This window comes from Nilaparvata lugens, chromosome 5, assembly GCF_014356525.2.
Source record: "Nilaparvata lugens isolate BPH chromosome 5, ASM1435652v1, whole genome shotgun sequence".
In the NCBI taxonomy this organism is placed as follows: domain Eukaryota; kingdom Metazoa; phylum Arthropoda; class Insecta; order Hemiptera; family Delphacidae; genus Nilaparvata; species Nilaparvata lugens.
The window spans coordinates 29,006,870-29,030,566 of record NC_052508.1 but is presented as its reverse complement, the minus strand read 5'-3'; the positions used below and the strand labels follow the sequence as shown (position 1 = coordinate 29,030,566).

The 23,697-nt window shown below is 34.7% G+C and overlaps 2 protein-coding genes across 4 annotated transcripts in view; one reads left to right on the top strand and one right to left on the bottom strand.

Moving 5' to 3' along the window:
• The window catches only part of LOC120351314, a 97,390-nt gene that overhangs the window by 46,138 nt on the left and 27,555 nt on the right, over positions 1–23,697 (bottom strand). The gene's annotated exons all lie outside the window — the stretch shown is intronic.
• The window catches only part of LOC111053162 (classical arabinogalactan protein 9-like), a 37,971-nt gene continuing 32,748 nt past the window's right edge, over positions 18,475–23,697 (top strand). Inside the window, exon 1 of the mRNA XM_039428099.1 lies at positions 18,475–18,501. Coding sequence (XP_039284033.1) covers positions 18,490–18,501 — 12 coding nt within the window. The 5' untranslated portion in view covers positions 18,475–18,489. The remainder of the gene's footprint in view (positions 18,502–23,697) is intronic.

The window sequence follows — 23,697 nt, the reverse complement described above, 5'->3', positions numbered from 1 at the left end:
GCTGTCAAAGAGTTCGTAATTTGTAACGATTCCCATAAAAATATCTTTAATTCGAAAGAAACTTATAAAAATCTGGATCACGCGTTAGCCCAGCAGTGACGAAAAGGAGCCTACCTAATTAATTATTGGAAATAATTAATTCAATCCACGAGACCATCTAGAACTTCAATTCAGTGAGTGATAAGTCAAACGAGCTCGTTTTAGGCCTATGTACAGTGGGGGAATTAATAAAAAAGCGCTATTCAAATTAACTTGAATTAAATAAAAAGTCACCACGTGTTGAATAATATCACATAGTTCATAAGAACATTTATAATTTATTTAATATATGTAGGAAGCTTACTTCCATGCACAGCCCGAAATCATATAAATCCCTGAGATCTCATGTTTGAATATTAATTTATTAATTATAATTTTGTTAATGGAACAAAGTATATCATATCAAACTTATAGACCGAACCGGTTTTTGTTTGCAGAATTTTGTATTGATTGGAAGTATAAGTATCAGTATTAAATATAATATATTTATGAATTTGAAACTCACTATTGTGAATATTAGCAAAGCCTGTGATAATTATTCAGATTTTAGAAATAGATTATTTAAGTGAATTATAGATATATCGAATATTTTATGCACATCTTTTTTATGGGAATATATTTTGTGTTTTATGTCAGCATACAAACTCATAGCATTTTTTATTATATCCTAACTCATCTCGTGATATACAGTTTGAGCTGTTTTAATACCAACAAATATTTGGCAGCACTTAAAATTATTGAATCGAGTAATATTAATCTTATTCAGAGCACTCAATATTTATCATCCTTTGATGATATTCATCTCATCTACCAGAACAAGTATATTGAGAAATTATATTAATAAGGTTCCAGTTATATCATATAAGGATCCAGAGAGCTTCAAGAACTGGCGTTGTAAGTTCTAAGGAATTTTGGAAGGGTATATTGGTGAATACTTGTATTCACGACGAGCGTTTTAAGAATCAACTAGAAACAACTATAGTTGGTCCTTATCATTCTCTAGTGGTGCATGGTTACTGATAATCAGTCATCAAATATTCTTTTAATTTCCTCACTGGTATTCTTCAAGAACTTCACAGAAGCAGCGGTAAGAATTATCAATCACCGGTCACTGAACCTTATGGTGATTATTTGTATTTATAAAATTCATGTTTCTACCACTGAGCTAGAGCTGAGGTTTGAACCCAGTAATTTTGCGAGCCGGACGGCCTTAATTTTTTGTGAATTTATTCGCAAAAGAGGGAATTTAGAGACTGCTCTTATAAATATCAGAAACGTCGTATTATCTGTGAAGGATTTACAATTCACAACTTCACAACTGATATCCTAAACAGCTCTGCATCGTTTCTTCACTTGAGCTGTTCATATCAAGCAATTTCTACAAAAATGCTTTAATTACTTCTTAATTTTTTTCTATTGACTATAAAAATCTTCTATTTATGCATGACTATGATGTTGATACCCAAACAAGTAAGCATTACTTACGTCAATTGTAATTGTAATATAATTCAATAAGTCCTACTCCACATACCTTGAAATGATTCTATTAATCATAAATAACTATGGAATGAAATCTCTGATAATTTGAGTGTTTCTTGTATTTACATACATGCTTATATCATAAAATCACTTCACTTATTTTGGCGACTTTATTCAAATCAATAAAAACGATATCAAACTTGTAGGCTAATACCCTTTCTATTCAAAACATTTAAAAACTTTGATACATTTCAACGACTAGTTTATTTTTTAACTTGAAAATGGCCAAAGTAGGTAGAAACTAATCGTTGGAATATTTTAAAGCTTTAGATAAAAAGGGTACTACAAGTTTCATATTGTTTTTATTGAGTTTATATCATGCATATTTGTGTAGGAATTTCAGTCATACGACAAATCAATCGATCAATACTCCACAGTCCACATAATACTCATGCAATTCAGAGTCCATTATTCTCAAGGTCCAAAAAATAGTATTTAATTTATAAAATTCAAGTCAAGATTTGAAGTAGTTGAGAATTGAGAGACTACAATGAAGGAAAGGTGAATGGATCCCAGTAATAATCTAATAATCATGAATGTCATATTCCTGAGAAAACTCATAAGAGTTTAATAGTTTCTGGTTCTGGTTCAATGACATTGAATTTATGTTTTTTAGATTGAAGGTGGATACCGTACATATGAGCCGAGTTATGCTGGGAATTATTAATAAAGAAATTCTTAATGAAATAGTTAAAACTGTAAAACAAAAGAAGAATAGGAATGGAAATAGACCAGAGGAAAACAAGAAATAATCAACTGTAACCTATTTACAGTTGGAAAAATAATTTGGAATTTGGAGAAATAACTCATATTATGAAGAAGTTCAGGAATATCTAGATGAGCTAATAGCACAAATTCAATTTCAATAAGAATGAACAATGATATTGAACATGTAAACAATTAGATGAAATTTTTTACAAGTTACAATGATGAAGTTACACAACACAGCAGTTTAATAATTTTCACACTGTAACTGAAACCATTGCTGGCCTACAACAAGGTCACTGTCAGCTCTGAATGATTGATGTGAGATGCAGGTGAGAGACCTGACTTGAAAACACATTTTTCTATTTAGAAACAGATTTATTTATTTGGAATATCATTTACAACATTCTCTCTCTCCGCTTGTACAGAAATTAGTTGAAGCTGTCATTTCTATCCAATTACTGGTGTGAAAGACATGTCAATTCCAAGATATTTGACACCTGATAGCATAATTTGGAGAGAGAGAGAGAGAGAGAGAGAGAGAGAGAGAGAGAGAGAGAGAGAGAGAGAGAGAGAGAGATTCGATCACCAGCTGAGAGTCAGTGACACTTCACCAACAAACTCTACCTGATATTGCTTTATTGTTGATCTCGGCAACATTTCAAACAATTCCTACTCATACAAGTGGAATTAAGGTGCTATAAGAAGCCATTCTAGCGACCTGATAAACATCAGTCGAAGAAATTGAGGGTGTCGATCTCTGTTACAGCAATAAAAATCAAACTCTAAATGAATGAGAACTAAAATCAACTAGTGTAGGCCCACTTCAAAGGCTGAAAAGCTTATTAATAAATATTGATGATTGAATAAATGATGATTAGGGCCTGACAGCTCAGTTTAGCCCTTCAAAGTTCCATTCCAATATAATCATCGTCCTTTACACGCACAGATATTCTAATATTAGCATCGTCCATATACAGATTTGTTTTTGTAGCCTATCATCAAACGATGCAGGGAATGGGATGAAAGTACCAAGAAAATTAACTTTTGTGAAAACCCTATGCTGTTACATCCTCGCTAGAGACCTCATGCAAATTGGATTTTAAAATATTTCATAATTTCCACAAGCATGTTTTTATCAATGTCATATTCTTGAAAAAGACAAAGAATTAAGTCAATCTCTTTGGCCAACGGAATTTTGTCTAAAATTGTTTCAAGAACTTGTGTCTAAAATCGACTTTGAAGTCGATTGGTCAAAGCTGTCTTTTAGTTTTCGTAAAGGTTTCTTTACACTTAGTTACACTACGCTAAGCTACGCTGAAATACGTCCTATCTCCCAATGTTAAATCAAAGCTACGTATCTGTAGCTTTCACATCAGCGTAGCGTAGCTTTCAATATTGGGAGATAGGACGTCTACGTCTTCCGAAGACTTATTTCAGTGTAGCGTGGATATGTGTGAAACGATCCTAACACATATGAAAGAAAATCAATAACCAACTTCCCTTCACTCGTTCAATAGAACAGAGCATTAGAGTGACTTAGTGCTTGCATGTTTGAACGATTTTCTGAAGTAAATAAGAAATGAATTTCCATTGGAATTCAAATTATTAAAGTATAAAATTAGTATATGAATAAAGTGCAATAAAAGCTACAAGAACTTTCTACAAAGATTCTCGAGAATTCGTTTTGAGAAACAATTTAACTTTATATCAAACTAATTTTGTTAAGAGAGTCGTCTATTTGCTACAATTTGTGTTTAAACTCATTTCGAGAGAGATCCTCCCACGCCTTTCCACCTGCAATAATTTTGAGTGAATATGGAAATGTCATTTCAAAATTTTGAAGTTTAGTTCAATATTTAAAAGTTGCAATGACTGATCCAGGCCAGGTCTGATTGAATCGAATTGGTTGAAGTTGTAATTGGCATTCACCTGCGTGGGCTCTATCAGGATGAAGGAGCTTTGAAAGTTTATGAAGTAGACGCCCTCGCCCGTTGATTGACGCAATATGCCAATATGGCAATACAGGTCTTCACCACACCTACAGAGCTACCCTTTGAAGCTTGACTATTTTATGGCTTTCCAACCATGTTAAATGTCTCTCCATTAGGTGTCTCTACGTACTTGAGAATTTAATAGTTCTATGGTATTTTCCTAATTCACCATAATATAGTATTTCTAACAAGCCTACTAGAGATACATGGGTAATAAGTTTTATAGTCTACTTCTATGATGTAATTTGAAGTAGCTTCTATACTAACAATCATGTCTCCAAATCTTCCACATAACACATTTTATTCATAATTACATCACGCTCAGAATCCCCTTGACAATTCAAATTAATAATTTTATACATAAATGGAAAGTTCTTTTTTCATAAAGATTACTGCCGAGTAAATTAAAAAGTTGTTATACTCTATTGTCTTTTTTCCCTCATACACAAACGTACACACTACCAATATGTGCCTCAATAATATTCCTACTTTCATGCAAATTGGATTTTAAAATATTTCATAATTTCCACAAGCATGTTTTTATCAATGTCATATTCTTGAAAAAGACAAAGAATTAAGTCAATCTCTTTGGCCAACGGAATTTTGTCTAAAATTGTTTCAAGAACTTGTGTCTAAAATCGACTTTGAAGTCGATTGGTCAAAGCTGTCTTTTAGTTTTCGTAAAGGTTTCTTTACACTTAGTTACACTACGCTAAGCTACGCTGAAATACGTCCTATCTCCCAATGTTAAATCAAAGCTACGTATCTGTAGCTTTCACATCAGCGTAGCGTAGCTTTCAATATTGGGAGATAGGACGTCTACGTCTTCCGAAGACTTATTTCAGTGTAGCGTGGATATGTGTGAAACGATCCTAACACATATGAAAGAAAATCAATAACCAACTTCCCTTCACTCGTTCAATAGAACAGAGCATTAGAGTGACTTAGTGCTTGCATGTTTGAACGATTTTCTGAAGTAAATAAGAAATGAATTTCCATTGGAATTCAAATTATTAAAGTATAAAATTAGTATATGAATAAAGTGCAATAAAAGCTACAAGAACTTTCTACAAAGATTCTCGAGAATTCGTTTTGAGAAACAATTTAACTTTATATCAAACTAATTTTGTTAAGAGAGTCGTCTATTTGCTACAATTTGTGTTTAAACTCATTTCGAGAGAGATCCTCCCACGCCTTTCCACCTGCAATAATTTTGAGTGAATATGGAAATGTCATTTCAAAATTTTGAAGTTTAGTTCAATATTTAAAAGTTGCAATGACTGATCCAGGCCAGGTCTGATTGAATCGAATTGGTTGAAGTTGTAATTGGCATTCACCTGCGTGGGCTCTATCAGGATGAAGGAGCTTTGAAAGTTTATTGAAGTAGACGCCCTCGCCCGTTGATTGACGCAATATGCCAATATGGCAATACAGGTCTTCACCACACCTACAGAGCTACCCTTTGAAGCTTGACTATTTTATGGCTTTCCAACCATGTTAAATGTCTCTCCATTAGGTGTCTCTACGTACTTTGAGAATTTAATAGTTCTATGGTATTTTCCTAATTCACCATATTATAGTATTTCTAACAAGCCTACTAGAGATACATAGGTAATAATTTTTATAGTCTACTTCTATGATGTAATTTGAAGTAGCTTCTATACTAACAATCATGTCTCCAAATCTTCCACATAACACATTTTATTCATAATTACATCACGCTCAGAATCCCCTTGACAATTCAAATTAATAATTTTATACATAAATGGAAAGTTCTTTTTTCATAAAGATTACTGCCGAGTAAATTAAAAAGTTGTTATACTCTATTGTCTTTTTTCCCTCATACACAAACGTACACACTACCAATATGTGCCTCAATAATATTCTACTTTATCTGTAGACAATATAACAATAAAATTCAGTTCAATGACGCACAAACGTATAGTATCGACTGAATGACTGTTCAAGTATATTACAACCCCACAAAAAAATAGAATCAAAAGTTTTCTCGTTAGTGCTATTTGATAATCAATTCCTCGTCTTATCTCCAAAATCAAACTTTATGAATAGAATGTTCAATACTTCAAGAAAAATTCACCACCCATGCTTTTCCTAGACGATTCATGAGAAATATGTTCGATTAATTAACGTTCAAATCGTTTTAAAATCATTACAAGCTTCCCCATTTCTATGATAATTCTACGATCCACGTCATGGGTATATTTTAAATGGATTTATTTTTAATCATATTCACATTAATTTCATTGCTTGGGTCTGTGGAATAGCCTATTGTTGAAAAATATTCTGCTAGACACATTTTGGCCAGAAGCAGTGTCTTATACTTGAATTTCACTCTAGTCTCCAGAACAGTATTCTCGAAAGCTTTGCTACATGTATTAAAAGTCATACTTGTTATAGTTTCATGATGAATTTATTCAATCGATGGTCATGGTCATTGTCACTGAATGTAATTGAATATAATATTGCTATCTGATAGAGAGTGCTGAACTGGAGAAGCAACTGCACACCAACCGTTACGGTATTGATCGGGCGGACAGTTATAGAACAAGTTAATATTAACGCGATCCTGAAATAGTTCCTAAAGTTCTAAATTACTGTTCTCTGAACGATTGTCACTGAATCATTCAAGCGTCTCTTCAATGCCCGACATTCTCACTTGCGAATCTTGTAGTTCGATAATAATTGTAGTTCAATTTAAGCTTGATAAAATAGCAGAAGGAAGTATTATTGAGCTATGGTTGAAGTTCAATGAGCTGTATTTTATGTTTGAGGTACAATACGTAATAAGTATAGTGGTATAAATAGAATAGAGAAATAGGATATGATATGAAAGTATTTCAAGTTGAAAAGTGTTAGAATTGTCATATAAAAGCTAGAAGTCATCAAATTTGATAAGTTGTCATTATAATTTCAATTCTTCTACCTTCAATCCTGAATACCAGTAAAGACTAAGGATTGAGACTCTTCAGCCCAAATAAATTACAGTATTAGGATATGAAAGTATGATTGAATTATCTCATGTAATAGTATTATCATACTAGCTGGCCCGGCGAACTTCGTACCGCCAAATAGTTAATGCATCTCATGACAAACTTCAGCTGGATGCACACCTCAAAATCTATAACCCATACTAACAATCCTCAAATCCAGACCATCCTATTATTTTTTATTGACCTAATAATCAGTTCAGCATACTCTTCCATGTGCTTGTACGATAAAATCATAACTGACAAATTAATTGATCATGCATATAGTTTATCGACGTGTAATTTAAGCTATGCTATCTTTTTGCATAAATCACATGTGCTCCCCCGTTCACTCCTTTTATTTACTCAAAACATGCAGGGGATTCAAAACTCTTATAAAAAATCGAATGCGTGACCTTATTGGAGAATAGCTGGAAAATTACTTGCTTCACAGACTATTTATTGAAATAATTATTGGTGAGTGACGATGAAACCTGATGTCGGGATTATAATTGGAGAATCGAGGGCTTCGTCGGAATTGTAATTGGAGAATCCAGGGCTTCAATGTTACAAAATTGATTACTTTTATGACTAATAACTTCAAATACCAACTTTTATCAAAAACTTGCAGGTAACTCTTGCTCCGCAAGGGTCCAAATAAAAACTTGACCTACTGAAATCTTGAAGAATTGAAAATAGGCCTATAACCATCCTCAGTAAATTAAGTATTGAGAAATATCGATTAATAATAAGTCTGAATAAGTAACTGAATATGTGACTAATAACTAAAATATGTAATAACTGTAACTAATATAAATGTAACTGAAAGAGTAACTGATATTTGAATAAGTAACTGGCTTTGGGGGATTTTAATGGATTTCATTTATATAGATAATAACCCAACTCCAAAATAAATAATTTACTGAAAATAAATAAATTCTAAACACCGAAGACAGCACAATATTATTCGACACAAAGCAATGTCTTTAACATGTGGCCGCACTGCTGGATGGTTTCACACAGAACAGTCATTTTCTTTTTAGTCGGGGCGTTTAGAATAAAATACATGGCTGGTTATGGAGCAGCACACACTCCTGTCTACTATCTATCGACGGCTGTTGGATGACGCAATGATTATGACAGCTGATTTCTATTTCTGTGTGTGGCCAGCTCACAAATCTTCTCCCTTAAGGATTAGATGTAAACTTTGAAGGACCGTAGGAAAGAGTCCTGAAGTCGCATTATAAATTTGATAGGCCATTAACCTGGTCCTGAACATAACGAACACAACTAAAAATATCATCAAATTCGGTGCACACATGAAAAAGTTATTGAACGTCAAAATTTGAGGCTCGATTTTAATTTATATAGATGAAAGCTAGAAAGTTATGTTTGATAGTCGTTAATAATTGAAATATTTCAACTTAACCCTAAATATCAATTATAATATAAAGGTTTAAATCTTTTTCCGATTCTCGAAAATAAATGATAATGATGAGTGATGGTTAGGAGTTCAATTTTCAACCCCAATCTAAGCAAAACGAAGACCCACATTTTTCTGCCTAGATGACCTATCAACTAGTGTTATACGTTTTTAATAGATGGTTTTTATTAAAATCATTGTGAACTATTTCCAGGTCGAGTTATAAAAAGAATTCCTATTCTTAGCGATGTGTTGTTATACTAGTTTTAAAAGTGAAGTATTTATAAATGCCCTAATGTTATTGTCTCGTTCTGCGGTCAGCTATTTTGATGATGTGTTGAAATCTGGAAGTCCTGTACAAAATCAAACTAGTTTTAATAATATCCGACGACTGCTGCCAAAAATATTTGTGTTATAAGTCTTTCAATCAGTTTGAATCTTCAAATATTCAATGGGACATATGGATCATAATAATTAGTAAAAATGCATTCACGTAACGTGTTAATGGCATTAATGACTTGCATATTATTTGATTGTAAGTTATATTATCGCATGATAGTATATTGTACAATATAATACAATATAGAAACTCTGCCAACTTTTTTTTGCAAATTCTCTTGTTTCACAAGAATATAGGTGCAACCTACTTGAATGTAGGTACAACCATAGATTAACAACTACACTTTAAATGTCTAGTCTAGTTATTCTATGGTACACACTATAAAAATATTTCTTGTTCATTTCAATATATTCTGTCAATGGATCAGTTTTCTCTTAATTCCCCAATCGACCTACTACTCATCACATGAGGAATATACTATACTATAGCCGTCAGGCTCGCTTCGCTGGACTGGATCGTCCAAAAATCTAATAAGCGGGCTCGCTTCGCTCGTCTGCATTTTTCATTTGAGCATGCTTAATTCAAATTCCTTCTAACACAACATTATTACACCCAAGCTTAGCTTCTGTACTAAATTTCAACGATTTCTGTTCATTTGTTCTCGATAAATCTGAGAAAAAGCAAAAAAAAAAAAACGCTGGAAAAACGCTAATTTGGGCGTATCTTTGACGTTATTGCAAATTCCTTCTAACACAACATTATCACACCCTAGCTGAGCTTATGTACTGAATTTGAACATTTTCTGTTCATTTGTTCTCGATAAAGCTGAGAAAATGCTAAAAAAAAGCTGGAAAACTCAGATTTTGGGCGTATCTTTGGAAATTTGTCCAAATCCGTTCTTAGTGCGCCTCTAAAGGGCCAGCTGAACATACCTACCAAATTTGAACGTTTTTGGTCCGGTAGATTTTTAGCTCTGTGAGTGAGTGAGTCAGCCAGTCAGTCAGTGAGTGAGTGCCATTTCGCTTTTATATAAATAGATAAATATAATTCCTTTTGTGTTCAGAGAAAACCTTCAGAGAAGCATATCAATAATGAATGAGATCTGATTGCAACGATCGCCATTCATAAAACATTACAGTTAGCATTGAATGTTAATGCTACCTCACGTCGATTCTTTGCGATACTTATAGCCGTGTCCACACTGAACAAAATGTTCGACATACATGTTTGGCGAACATGTTTGTTGAGGAATTCAGGGAAAAACATTTTTAAAAATTTGAACAATCATTGTTTATCGAACAGAAATTACTGTTTATCCAATCATTTTCAGAGTTGACAGCTGTAAACATAAAACCTGTTCATCCCACTTACAAATATTTTGTTTGGTGACGCGTCCACACTGGCCACGGGAAAACATTGTTGTCAAACATAATAAAATTTGCCCAAACTTTTTCAACAAACATGTTTGTCGAACATTTGTTCAGTGTGGACACGGCTTATAAATACCACAAGATTCAACTTGGCAAACTTATGAAGTGTATAGATAGATACACATCATGTGCTTATCAAGTTATGTTCAATCTTATAGAATTCATAAGTACGGTACAATATCGAACTTCCAAAAATCGATGTGTGTGTGACTGGAATGACAAGCCGATTTTTTCAGTGGTTCAATAAAGGATAGGCTACATGAGTGTCACAAGAAGAAGTGAAATGTTTTGTTATTTGATGTTCGTAAAGTTTCTAGAGTAATTCTCAGATCAGTTGTATAGCAAACAGGAATTTATAGGCAAGAATATTATAGACATTTTCATTTCCCCCTTACAAAAGGGTTAAAAGGTTTTCTCCCAGGATTTTCTACTATTCAATAAAACTCCAATCACATTCCCTTATAAAATCACTTCATGACTTGACTATACCTTTTTGTTGTAATAATCTTTATGCATCAAGACTTGCACACAATCAAAAGGTGAAGATATGATAGTAAAGCTGCCTTTAAAAATTGCACAACCTAATTTGCTCTAGAACGCATTTATAGCAATCGAAAACTCTCTCCAAATAAAATAGGGAAAAGAGAGCAATTGTTTAGTGCCTCTTTAATTCTAGCGTTCAGACGAAATCGTTTACGTACTATACGGCGAACGACCGACGTTCTCTATCTTTAGTTCAAGCCTGAGTCATGCGTTCGACCAAAATACTGGATTCATTTCAAGAGTAGAGCCGCTTGTTAGTGTTTTTAAATGGAGGGTACAAATTGGAATTAGACTTAGCTTAACTGCTTTCCTCTATTGTAATAGAATCAGCGAGTGGGAGTGCCGTGAAAATTACGTTCACGCTTTTTTACCAATGAATAAATTCCCACAAGATCAAGTATTCTTTTGACATGCCAGATGAAAAATGAATTTTAGCTCTCAAGTTCATTGTTAAAGACATGCCTCTTGTTGGGTTTGTAAGCCATTGATCATCTTGCTGTTTTTGTGAATAAAATGTAGAAAACATTCAAGGCAATTCAAAATCATACAAATTAAGTTTCAAAATATATCTAATATTTTTTTTTCAAGTTGAAGCAAAATTTCAAATCCGTTAGATTATTACCATTGTGATGGTAATAATGTATTATTGACTATGAATGAAAAATTTAAGGTATGTGCTTTTTTCCATCAGTCTTTAAATGTTTTTTAACAAAATTTGATAGATCAATTTCTTATTTATACAATGACTATTCAATTAAGGTTTCTTCTCGTAGATGTTCATACAGTATTTTGGGCAATGAAGTATGGATTATTTGGATTATCTGTTACTTAATCATTCTAGAACGAAACTAAAAAAAATATATTTCCAGTATGTAACTTGGATTTTGCCATTTTGATAATTAGAGAAGGAAAAAATTGAAATATAGTTCAAGTACGGAAAACAACATTTGAAAAACGAAGGCCGTTTTTGACCAAACTCTCCTGTAGAGATAGTGAGAAGTTGATGACAAGAGTGCCGTGCAAGTGATATAAATAATAATAATAATATCGAGTGACCTAGCTGGCTCAGGTCTGGTGTCAGAGTTTTCAGGTAGCAAAAGAGATCACCTTGCCTTTTGTATCAATGATGGATATCAATGACTGTTTGTTGTGACGTTAGTCAAAACTTCATTATTGACCCTTGCTTTTATGAGAAAACATCAATGTCAATAATTCAGATCGTTATCTAACAACACTGCGTGCTGGTTTTTGCCGTAATTGAAAAGATGAGATATGGTATCAAACTCAATACTGTATGGTTCCAACATGTCATACCTACATTGAGAGAAACTTTTAAATTCCTAAGGCAGAACTTCCGTGGACGCCTCATTTCGTTGCATGGAGATATGAAGTAGCCTTCTAGTCACCGGACCATTCACCTTGTGACTATTTTTCATGGAACTACCTCAAAGCTCGTGTATTCTCTAGCATATCATGTCCACTTGAAGTCTCGAAAACTCTCTCCAAATAAAATAGGGAAAAGAGAGCAATTGTTTAGTGCCTCTTTAATTCTAGCGTTCAGACGAAATCGTTTACGTACTATACGGCGAACGACCGACGTTCTCTATCTTTAGTTCAAGCCTGAGTCATGCGTTCGACCAAAATACTGGATTCATTTCAAGAGTAGAGCCGCTTGTTAGTGTTTTTAAATGGAGGGTACAAATTGGAATTAGACTTAGCTTAACTGCTTTCCTCTATTGTAATAGAATCAGCGAGTGGGAGTGCCGTGAAAATTACGTTCACGCTTTTTTACCAATGAATAAATTCCCACAAGATCAAGTATTCTTTTGACATGCCAGATGAAAAATGAATTTTAGCTCTCAAGTTCATTGTTAAAGACATGCCTCTTGTTGGGTTTGTAAGCCATTGATCATCTTGCTGTTTTTGTGAATAAAATGTAGAAAACATTCAAGGCAATTCAAAATCATACAAATTAAGTTTCAAAATATATCTAATATTTTTTTTCTAGTTGAAGCAAAATTTCAAATCCGTTAGATTATTACCATTGTGATGGTAATAATGTATTATTGACTATGAATGAAAAATTTAAGGTATGTGCTTTTTTCCATCAGTCTTTAAATGTTTTTTAACAAAATTTGATAGATCAATTTCTTATTTATACAATGACTATTCAATTAAGGTTTCTTCTCGTAGATGTTCATACAGTATTTTGGGCAATGAAGTATGGATTATTTGGATTATCTGTTACTTAATCATTCTAGAACGAAACTAAAAAAAATATATTTCCAGTATGTAACTTGGATTTTGCCATTTTGATAATTAGAGAAGGAAAAAACTGAAATATAGTTCAAGTACGGAAAACAACATTTGAAAAACGAAGGCCGTTTTTGACCAAACTCTCCTGTAGAGATAGTGAGAAGTTGATGACAAGAGTGCCGTGCAAGTGATATAAATAATAATAATAATATTGAGTGACCTAGCTGGCTCAGGTCTGGTGTCAGAGTTTTCAGGTAGCAAAAGAGATCACCTTGCCTTTTGTATCAATGATGGATATCAATGACTGTTTGTTGTGACGTTAGTCAAAACTTCATTATTGACCCTTGCTTTTATGAGAAAACATCAATGTCAATTCAGATCGTTATCAAACAACACTGCGTGCTGGTTTTTGCCGTAATTGAAAAGATGAGATATGGTATCAAACTCAATACTGTATGGTTCCAACATGTCATACCTACATTGAGAGAAACTTTTAAATTCCTAAGGCAGAACTTCCGTGGACGCCTCATTTCGTTGCATGGAGATATGAAGTAGCCTTCTAGTTCACCGGACCATTCACCTTGTGACTATTTTTCATGGAACTACCTCAAACCTCGTGTATTCTCTAGCATATCATGTCCACTTGAAGTCCTGAGTGTGTGACGCAACTCAATAAAGTCGAGCAATAGGTGAAACGCTTCAATGGAGTATGGATAACTTCTTACAAAATTTGAATCAGGGTATGGACAAATGAACGCCATCTAACTATAATTGTCATTTTCCGTACTCAAATGTTTCAATTTTCTCAACTTTTGATATTATCAGAATGAAACCATTCAATTTACATAGTCTACTGAAAAAAAATTGAGTTTACTTCAAAAATAAGTACCTAACAGATCAAGGCATGCAAGTTAGGTGAAGCCGGAATTCACATATTTTATTGTATCCCATTCAATATCTCATCTTACAACGCATAAGCGTTTTGAATCAAAACAATTATCCTTCAAGTAACTAATATCTCAAAATAGCTTATTGTAGGGATGGACAAACGTTTGATATTAGTTACTTGAAGGATAATTGTTTTGATTCAAAACTCTTATGCGTTGTAAGATGAGATATTGAATGGGATACAATAAAATATGTGAATTCCGGCCTCACCTAACTTGCATGCCTTAATTCGGAATGTACCTATGTACAAGAATGCCCCCCATTCGGATTTATCACACTCTGAAATCCAACACAAGCAAGACAATATCAAAACTCTAAACAGAAAACAGAATTGAATTTTTTCAATAATAATTTTACAGTCTTATAATATATCTCATTTTGGGGAGAAATTGGTGAGCACAGGAGGATAATCATGTGACAAACTGAATGTCAGAGAAGAGAGATCAAAACTGAAACTTATTAGTGGAGATTAAGTTATTCATTGGCGCCCAGCGGATTAAGTCGGATAGCCAGACAATCAACCGAGCCATACAGTTCATAATGATCACTTCATTTTAAATGATCACATAATAACGATCACTTCATTAATGTCCAGGCAACTGGCGCTAAAATCATCTAGCCGGAGTTTTCTCGGCCTATTCTTAGCCGATTCTCACCTAAAAATATCTCACGTTCTCTAAATAGAGGTAAAAGATATTATTATCAGAGTCGTCATTAGACAATTACTGGGTACCCACGCTTTTCATTTCCAATAAAATGAACTCTTTACCTTGGGAGATTTTGAGTAGATTCAATAAAACGCCTCTGTTTCATCACGCGATAATCAATACGCTTTTGCCTGTCCATAGATAAGACAGTTGAGAATTATGAATATCTCTTTGGATAGTAACAACAAAATCAATATTATTGTGTCAACTTAAAATATACTGTGATGCATATCAAGACTATGTTACTACAACAAACGAAAATCATTTAATATGCTTTTGCAATCGATTTATATCGATAAGAAGAGAAATACCAGATTTGATGCTCCTCCCAAATAGTTTACTATACTCTTTACTGCTGAATTGGTGTTGATAAATAGCACTTCTGACTCACCATTCTTTCTTTTATAAGTGTTACAATGCTCAGTAAACGTTTCTGTGAGCATTCACTCAGCTTTTTGCTTCGCAAGATACAGAAAATGCATATATGAGCACCAACAGGCATAATATTTCAAAATGGAACTCTTGAAAATGGCTCGTTTCTATTACCAAAATTATTTGTATGTATGTTCATAGCGCTATATGATTTATAGCTTTGACGTTAAACTTCACACAAGCTCAAAATTGTGAGACATGTTGTTTGCCTGTATTTTTAATTTTCTTCCAGTGTTAAATTTCAAAAATGTATTTTCGCAGTTGATTATAAATAAGAATGTACATGAATCAGAAACTATTGTTGTTCTTCTACTTTTGCTGGAAGCAACACCACAATACATGTTTATTGTTCATTTAAAGATTTTCAATTTAAAGACTTTCCCATCTACTCTGTTATGAACTCATGCTATATGAAAATATAGGTCATCTTCTCAAAATCATACCAGAAATACTGATTTGAAAATTTTAGAATAAGAAACCGATGAAATGATATTCTTATTTACAATTCACAAAGCCCTGAATAATAGTAACTGTTTTCTCATTCTTCATGAATACTATTCCCATAGAATATTGATGCATCTCACTTGGAACATAATCTGATAGTTGCGACAATGAAAATTATAGTAAAATTCATGAAAAAAGGATTGATCAAATCAATCTAGGCGAACATTCAGCAAATAATCACTCAATCGATTCTCTTTCCATTCCAGCGGAATATTTAGTTCTTACGATATTACAATCTAGTTCAACGAAATGTTTACGCAATCCAATGTAGCTGGAAGAATATCTTAAAGGTCATCTCTTCTACTAATGATGTTGAGATAATTTGCTAATGGAATGTCACGTATGCACCAGTCTATTTTTAGAAAGCTCTTCTTTGAATTTTTAAAATATATGCAGAACAAAACAAGAGATAATATTTCCAAATCTAATTAACTATGAGAGGCTAACACAGTGTGAGTTAAATAGGCTACAAATCTGACGGATGAATGTTTTCTGAACTATTATTATACGTTACTGTCATCTAAAAAGTGACTTTGAATAATCGAAAACTTTAAATCATCAAATAATTCAAAAACATAAGCTGGTGAGAAAATAATTGTTTACCCATTCATCACTAACCTAACTCAAAATAATCAGTTTTCCTTCTCACAATAATACTATCTACACATACTCGAATGATGCATCTAATCATGTTACTGATGTCTGAATGAAACAAATGCCCAAAAGATTCTGCGAATTTTCACCCTTGGACTTTTCCATTTGAGGGATCATATGCAAACAGATTGTTTAATGTGTAAAAAAAGTTGGTGTAAAGCATTTCCAACAATTCTTTCAAGTTCACAACCCATGTGCATTGTGAACTCAGTTCCGATTTAATTATAATTTGAGTGAAATTGATTCATCATTTGATTCTAACAAGAATAAACCTACTCGGGAAACTGTCTTACGAAGCACGCGATATCATTTATCAGCTCCCTGGAATACGCCACAAGTATTATTAGAGCATTTTCACAATAGTGGAGACATTAATATACAATCATTCAAATTCACATCAGTATTTTCTTATTCAAATTATCTTATCAGTATTATTTCTCCATTCATATTCACTTCTGCTCCCTGGGTTTAATTGCTATGAAAATCCGCCGACAAAGCATGGAATATTGTGCAGTAAATTAATCAGCTTTGTGGGTGGGAATCATTTAATTCCTGTCATAACATCAACCCACGCTATCAACCCTGTACAAACATGATAAGGATAGGGTGATACATGAAGGAAGTATTTATGGAAGATCATTTGGCACGGTCGGAGTAGCCATAATCTTGACCCTGGCTATCTAGTCACGTTTCCACAGAATCAGAATGCACATTCATCAATTGAGGGCATGAAGTAAAACTGAAAGTACATAATCTAACATTGATAACAAAGATTCAAAGCTAGTTACTTCATAATTTTAGTATTTCAGATTGGTTCCGAACCACCGAGAGCAGTGGAGTGTAGTAGTAGAAGAAGAAAGGTGTATTTTTTATCCCTCTTACTGAGTATCAACTTAAATATAGGATTATCTTGACAAATAATATGTTTGAATACCATACGTGAACAAATTAGAATATTGTACGTGAGAAAAATCGTATCATCTTACCCTATCAATCCTGCCTCGCTATTATTTGCGGTAAGTCTCTCCTTAGTAGTATTCTAGTTTATCATTGACCGTTACTACCAGATAAAATCAAATCGAAATCATGCATTCAATAATTCTCCAATCCTGGAAAATTACGTGAGAAGATAAACAAGCATGAAGTTTTCCTCCCGAATTCTTATACAGTATCAGTCAAATATACCATCCGTGACATCTCAACTTATTTTAGAGCAGCCTCTTCTAACCGTCGCGACCTATTTTGCAGCTTTACAGGAGACGGCAGCAGCCAATAATGACGTACGCCTCAAACTACGCAGCCTGTCCAATTACGGCTGATAATATAATTGATACAGCCGACGCATGCGGCCGCTATTGGTGAAGTCAGCCGCACCGCTCGATAAGGCGATGGAGCGCTATTTCGCAATCGCGAAACGGTCCAAGTCGCACGCACCACGTTTTGCGTTCGGTCCAAATGGGTTGATGAGGAGCGCAGCTTCATGAACGAACGGGCTCAGTCCGCACAGTCCGTGTCACGGTGTGTTGGGGCGGCGCAGGCCTACTTTACGACTCTCGGCTTGATCTATTCCGAGTGGACGCACGGACATTGCCTCATGCACACGTTCATCTTCTTCTCCACTTCGTAGGCGTATTTATAAAACCGCATCATACTGCCACCTTCATCCCGATCCACGCACTAAAACTGTCTCACATCCTTTCTGTCTTTTATCAACCGTCGACAGCGATCATTATGAAACATCTATGACGTCAATGCTCCAGAGATCGTCACCCTCTACCTCCGTTGCACTGTTGACTGACTGACGGCGTCCCAGGCCTACTGATCTATGTGAAACCTCAGGCCAGTTGTTATGATTATTCTCGTTTGTTTATATTTCTAAAAAACAAAGTCGTGCACGTTTCAACGATGAAAGCCTATCGCGACGACGGAACTCACAAAGCAGCTTGGCCTACATGGAGCTATTCATCACCGGCTGTCGCTCCTGAAAGATGGCCAGACGAGTTTGTTGAACTGCAATATTCTACCCAAACCAGCTTTCGCTTATCAACAAGCAATATTCGACTATATCAGTTCCTAGACCAAAATGGATTTTCCATGAAAATCAATATGCTAACATTTATTTAACATAAGAATAAAACTCATAATTCTTGGGAGAATTTTACAAAACAAGATTCTTCAAGAGATCTGACCAGTACAATTTATTAATGTGCATAAGTTCAAAATTCTTATTTTGAACTTTTAAACTGTACTCGGTACTGTATTGAATTTCTTACTGTTTGCAACAAATGAGAGTGCTTGGATATCTTGTTGTTTGAAAGTGTCTCACAGTATTCTGAAAGAGGATAATGATAATGAATTCATTTATGAAGAGGGAAGGCAAGGAATTCGATCAAGAGGAAATATTATTGGCATAATCAACGTCAAGAGATCATAATAGGTTCAAGAGTAATTATTGTTATAATATGGAGATAAAATAAAAACCTGTTCAAAATACGAGTACATGTACTGGTAAATATTTCGAATAAAGCGGAACACTTACAAAATTGCTGTGAACTGGTAAAAATAATTCAATTCATTGGGCAATCGAATCGACATGTGTGGGCAATGAGATTCGAAGCCACAACCAGCCATAGCTCTGCGATAGGAGACTGAAGTTGCGACCTCACACATCGCGTGACAACGTGACCAGGCTGGCAGAAACTAGTCAAATATTTGTTTCCCGTTTCTCCACATAACCGCTGAAATCTTATCATCGCCCCTTGTTATCATAACTATAATGTTATCATTATCATCTCATTGCCTCTTCCCTTAGACTATACTGAAAAATAAAAGTAGTCATCATCCTATTGTATACTAGTCCATCACGTTTTTTATGGATGCTACACTTCACTTGATATATACTCGTATTATATGCCATATATGACCTGTTACATTACATGCCTTGTGACTTATTTGGGTTATTCAAAATATTGTGAGTTACCTCGTGATTATTCAATATTTTAAGCAATCCCAAATTCCATATTCTATAGCCTATAGGACTTGAACATTATATTATCGCCCCTCATCCAAAGTATAAGGTTTTATTCAGTAATTGAAATTTTTGACCCATTTCTCGTAAAATTGAAGTTTTGGACCAAAGCCTAACATTGTAACAGAAATAAATGTTGGGAAAGCAAAATCTGCAGTAGGCCTAAGATATTTCGGATAAGAGGATTGATAAATGCTATTCTTTTAATAGAACCCTACAATTCAAAATAACACTTCCATCTTACTATTTGAGTCGTGCGATAGTTTTAAATAACTCCAAGCGACATTTGGACAGGCGAGAGACAGCCTGTGACAAAATTCATACCTCATTATCATCATTGTTCCAAGATAAGAAACAGGATTTTGCATCTCTTCCAATTTTCTCTTGGAAATAGCTTGGAAAAGTTGACTCAAATTCAAAGGACAAACAGTCAATACTATTTTTCATCTTATCTAATTTTATTAAGAATATATTCCGGGTATTGATTTTTACTTGATTAATTGACCATTGGTCAATTTTTTGTGGAGTATGATACCCCTAGGATGTTTTGACAATGATGTCTAAGTTTTATTGAAAACTTGATAACAGGCTCGCTTCGCTCGCCTTAAAAATTTAGCCGAGGGTCTCAATCAGCGAATAATATTGCTAGAATAGAAGATATCAAAGGATAAAAAGCGAATGGACAACGGACCAATCGCAAACAAGATTAGACGATAGACTACATACCGCTGAGATCCACTTTCTCTCTCCTGATTACGTATAAAGTATTTACAATAATTTTATGGCATTACAAATGAAACACACAAACTTTTAGAGTTATCGTTGTGTTGTTGAACAATATTGACTAGTTTTCAAATATAAAATAGGAAGGTGATACTTTTTATTTTTCATACGGTAACTACTTACCAAACTGTACTCAGCAACTTCACTTGAGTATTACTATCGAGTATCAGTATTCAATACTAAGATAATTGAGTAGCAAATTTGTAAATTAGAAGACTGCTTACAGCCTTAATTTGCGGTAAATATGTTTTTTGAATAAGGATTTTCCTTCTATTGTTCAGTTCAGAAGAAGCAAGAATCCCATAAATAAAATAATATCAGCCTACTTGGTTTTCCCAGGTAGATAATAAGTTTCATAATCCAATTATCAAATGATTAGCAGACATGTGATCGAGGTTTAACTGTTGATTGTTTTCTCTATTTAAATTTGTACGACAAGTAAACAATAATCTCCCGATCCGGATACATGGGAAGAAGAAAGAGTCTGACTCACTTTGAAACAAATAACTTTTCTTTCAACTCATTCATTACTGAAAAAGTCCAGTTATGCAGTTATTGAACCAGGATGGAGAGCTTACAGTTTCAATAGTCTTGATGAGTATTTTTACACAACATTGTCTGTGAATGAGTATATTCTGTGCATAATATGAGTAGATTTAAACAAGTTAGATTTTTCATATAAGTAAGTCAGATTGATGATTTATTTTTCAAATGTTTCAAAAATAACTGTTATACAAAACAGCTTGTGTTGACTTAGTTGTTCCTGTAGGCCTAATTCCAATAAATTTCCAGTTATACAGATAGCTCATGCCACCATAATAATATAATATAATTGCCATGACCACCTTCCTATCTGAAAAAATAAAGTTGCATTCAAAATGGCGAATCCAAGATGGTGGACCAGATTTGTAATGTCATAGTAAAGTAGTATTTTCAGTTTGAGTAGGATTTCCAATGACACCCACCTTGGAATCACATTTTTTATTAGATACTAAGTCGTTCTCGGACTTTTTTCTCTCCTTTCTGCTTTGAATAGTATTGATTAATAATGTGAATATCTTCTAAACGGTTTGAGATATGGATATGCGGCTTTCGCCATTCTTTTTTTCTTAAAATTCCGTATCGAAATCATGTATCGCATGACCACCTTCCTATTTGAAAAAATAAAGTTGCATTCAATATGGCGGATCCAAGATGGCGGACCGGATTTTTAAAGTCATAGTAAAGTAGTATTTTCAATTTGAGTGGGATCCCCAATCACACCCACCGTCAAATTACCTTTGTGTCTTCTTCTTCCTTGCCTTTTTCCCATTATTTGGGGTCGGCTCTCCTGGATCTTAGTCGCCAGTGATTGCGATCTTGAGTCGTCTCTGGCGTTAGTTCCAATTGTCTCATATCCCTAAGCACTAGTGCCATCCATGTTAGGCGTGGTCTGCCTCTGCGCCTTGGCTGTGACTCTATCTCCAGCACTTTTCTAGTCATGTTTTCAGGTGGGCGTCTCTTTACATGGCCATACCATCGCAGTCTTCCTTCCATTATTTTTTCAGCAATTGGCACAACTTCACGTACATGAGTGTTCTTAATGTGGTCCAGTCTACTCACTCCTCCAGCCCATCTCAGCATTCTAATCTCAGCAGTATGAAGTTTCTCTGCGTGTTGCTTTTTCAGAGGCCAGCACTCTGCACCATATATCATTGCTGGACGCACTGCAGCTTTATACACTTTGCCCTTAATGTGTATGGGCATTCTATTGTCGTAAAGCACTCCTGTCAGCTCTCTCCATTCCATCCAACCCGTATTAATCCTGCTCGAAATTTCTGCATCAATGCTTCCATCGTTGCTGATGATCGACCCCAAATACTTGCATTGCTGAACAACCTCCAAAGGAGTACCTTGCAGGTGTGGTGCCCGACTGACATTGCTACTAAAACCACAGTGCATGTAAACTGTTTTCTCGCTACTGATTCTGAGGCCAGCTCCTTCCAGTTTGGCTCGCCACATGTCAAGTGCTTGCTGCATCTCATCTAGCGTTTTTCTGATAAGGACAATGTCATCAGCATATAGGATGTCCCAAGGAGGTGCGAGCTGCAATTCTGCAGTGAGGTAGTTCATCACAAGGTTGAATAGGAGTGGACTCAGGGCAGAACCCTGGTGCACCCCCACCTCTACACTGAACTCCCTACTAGTCCCAGCCGGGCTCCTAACCTTTGTTGTGGCATTATGGTACATGTCTTTCACTATGTTTATATAGTGTTCTTGGACCCCTTGTGCCCTCAATGCTTGTCATATGAGCTTCTGGGCACTCGATCGAAAGCTTTCTCCAGGTCATTGAAAACCATGTGCAGGTCAGATTTGTTGTCTCTCTGCTTTTCCATAAGGATTCTCACTGGGTGCAATGCATCTGTGGCCGACCTACCTGGGACAAAACCACACTGATTCTCAGTAACAGCTGTAATTCTAAGTAGGCGTTTGCTAATTACATGTTCCCAGATTTTCAATGTGTGCGAGATGAGTTTAATTGCTCTAAAGTTTTTACAGAGTCGTACATCTCCTTTATTCTTATAGAATGGAACAATGAAGCTTTTAAATGAAGCATGCCTTCATTTAGCACCCCATTGAAGATATTAGTAAGAAAAAGCAATCCCATGCTATTCAACTTCTTCCACACTTCCACTGGAATCCCATCTGGTCCTGTTACTTTGTTGTTACTCATTTCCTGGAGAGCCAGGCCAACCACTTCCAAGGTTACAGATGGAATTGGCCCGATTGTTGGCTGAGCTGGCTGCAGTTCTTTACTTGGGAATGTTTCGTTAAGGAGCTGACTATAGTATTCCTTCCATATTTTCTTTATGGCCTCATCAACAGTGAGAAGTTGACCTTCCTCATTTTCTATAAATTTAACCATGTTAATATCCTGACAGTTGTTATGTCTCTGTTTGGCAATTTTGAATATTTTTTGAGCTTCTTTAGTTGTCTCAATCTTTGCATAGAAGTTCTCATTTGAAAGCGCCTTCGCCTGTGCCACCACTCTTTTTGCCGCTTTCTTGTTTATATATATACCTTTGTGTATAAAATATTAAGCCGTTCTCGGACTTTTCACCCACCCTGTTTATTGATATCAGAGTATGGTATGGTATCGCGTTACATAGAGACAGACAAAAGAAAATGCGAGTTAAAACATAGACCTCACTACGTTAGGTCAATGAGAGGTTGATTTCTCCACTGTTTGATACAGCATTGGTTCTGCAGTAATTGCAATTCATAGAGTCTCTACAATAATGCAATGTGTAGTAGGCAGACTTGGAATAAGGCAGGGGGTTTCTAGATAATATTATTCTCTTGCATTCGACTACCAGAATAATGAAATTATTTCATCCTCCCAACT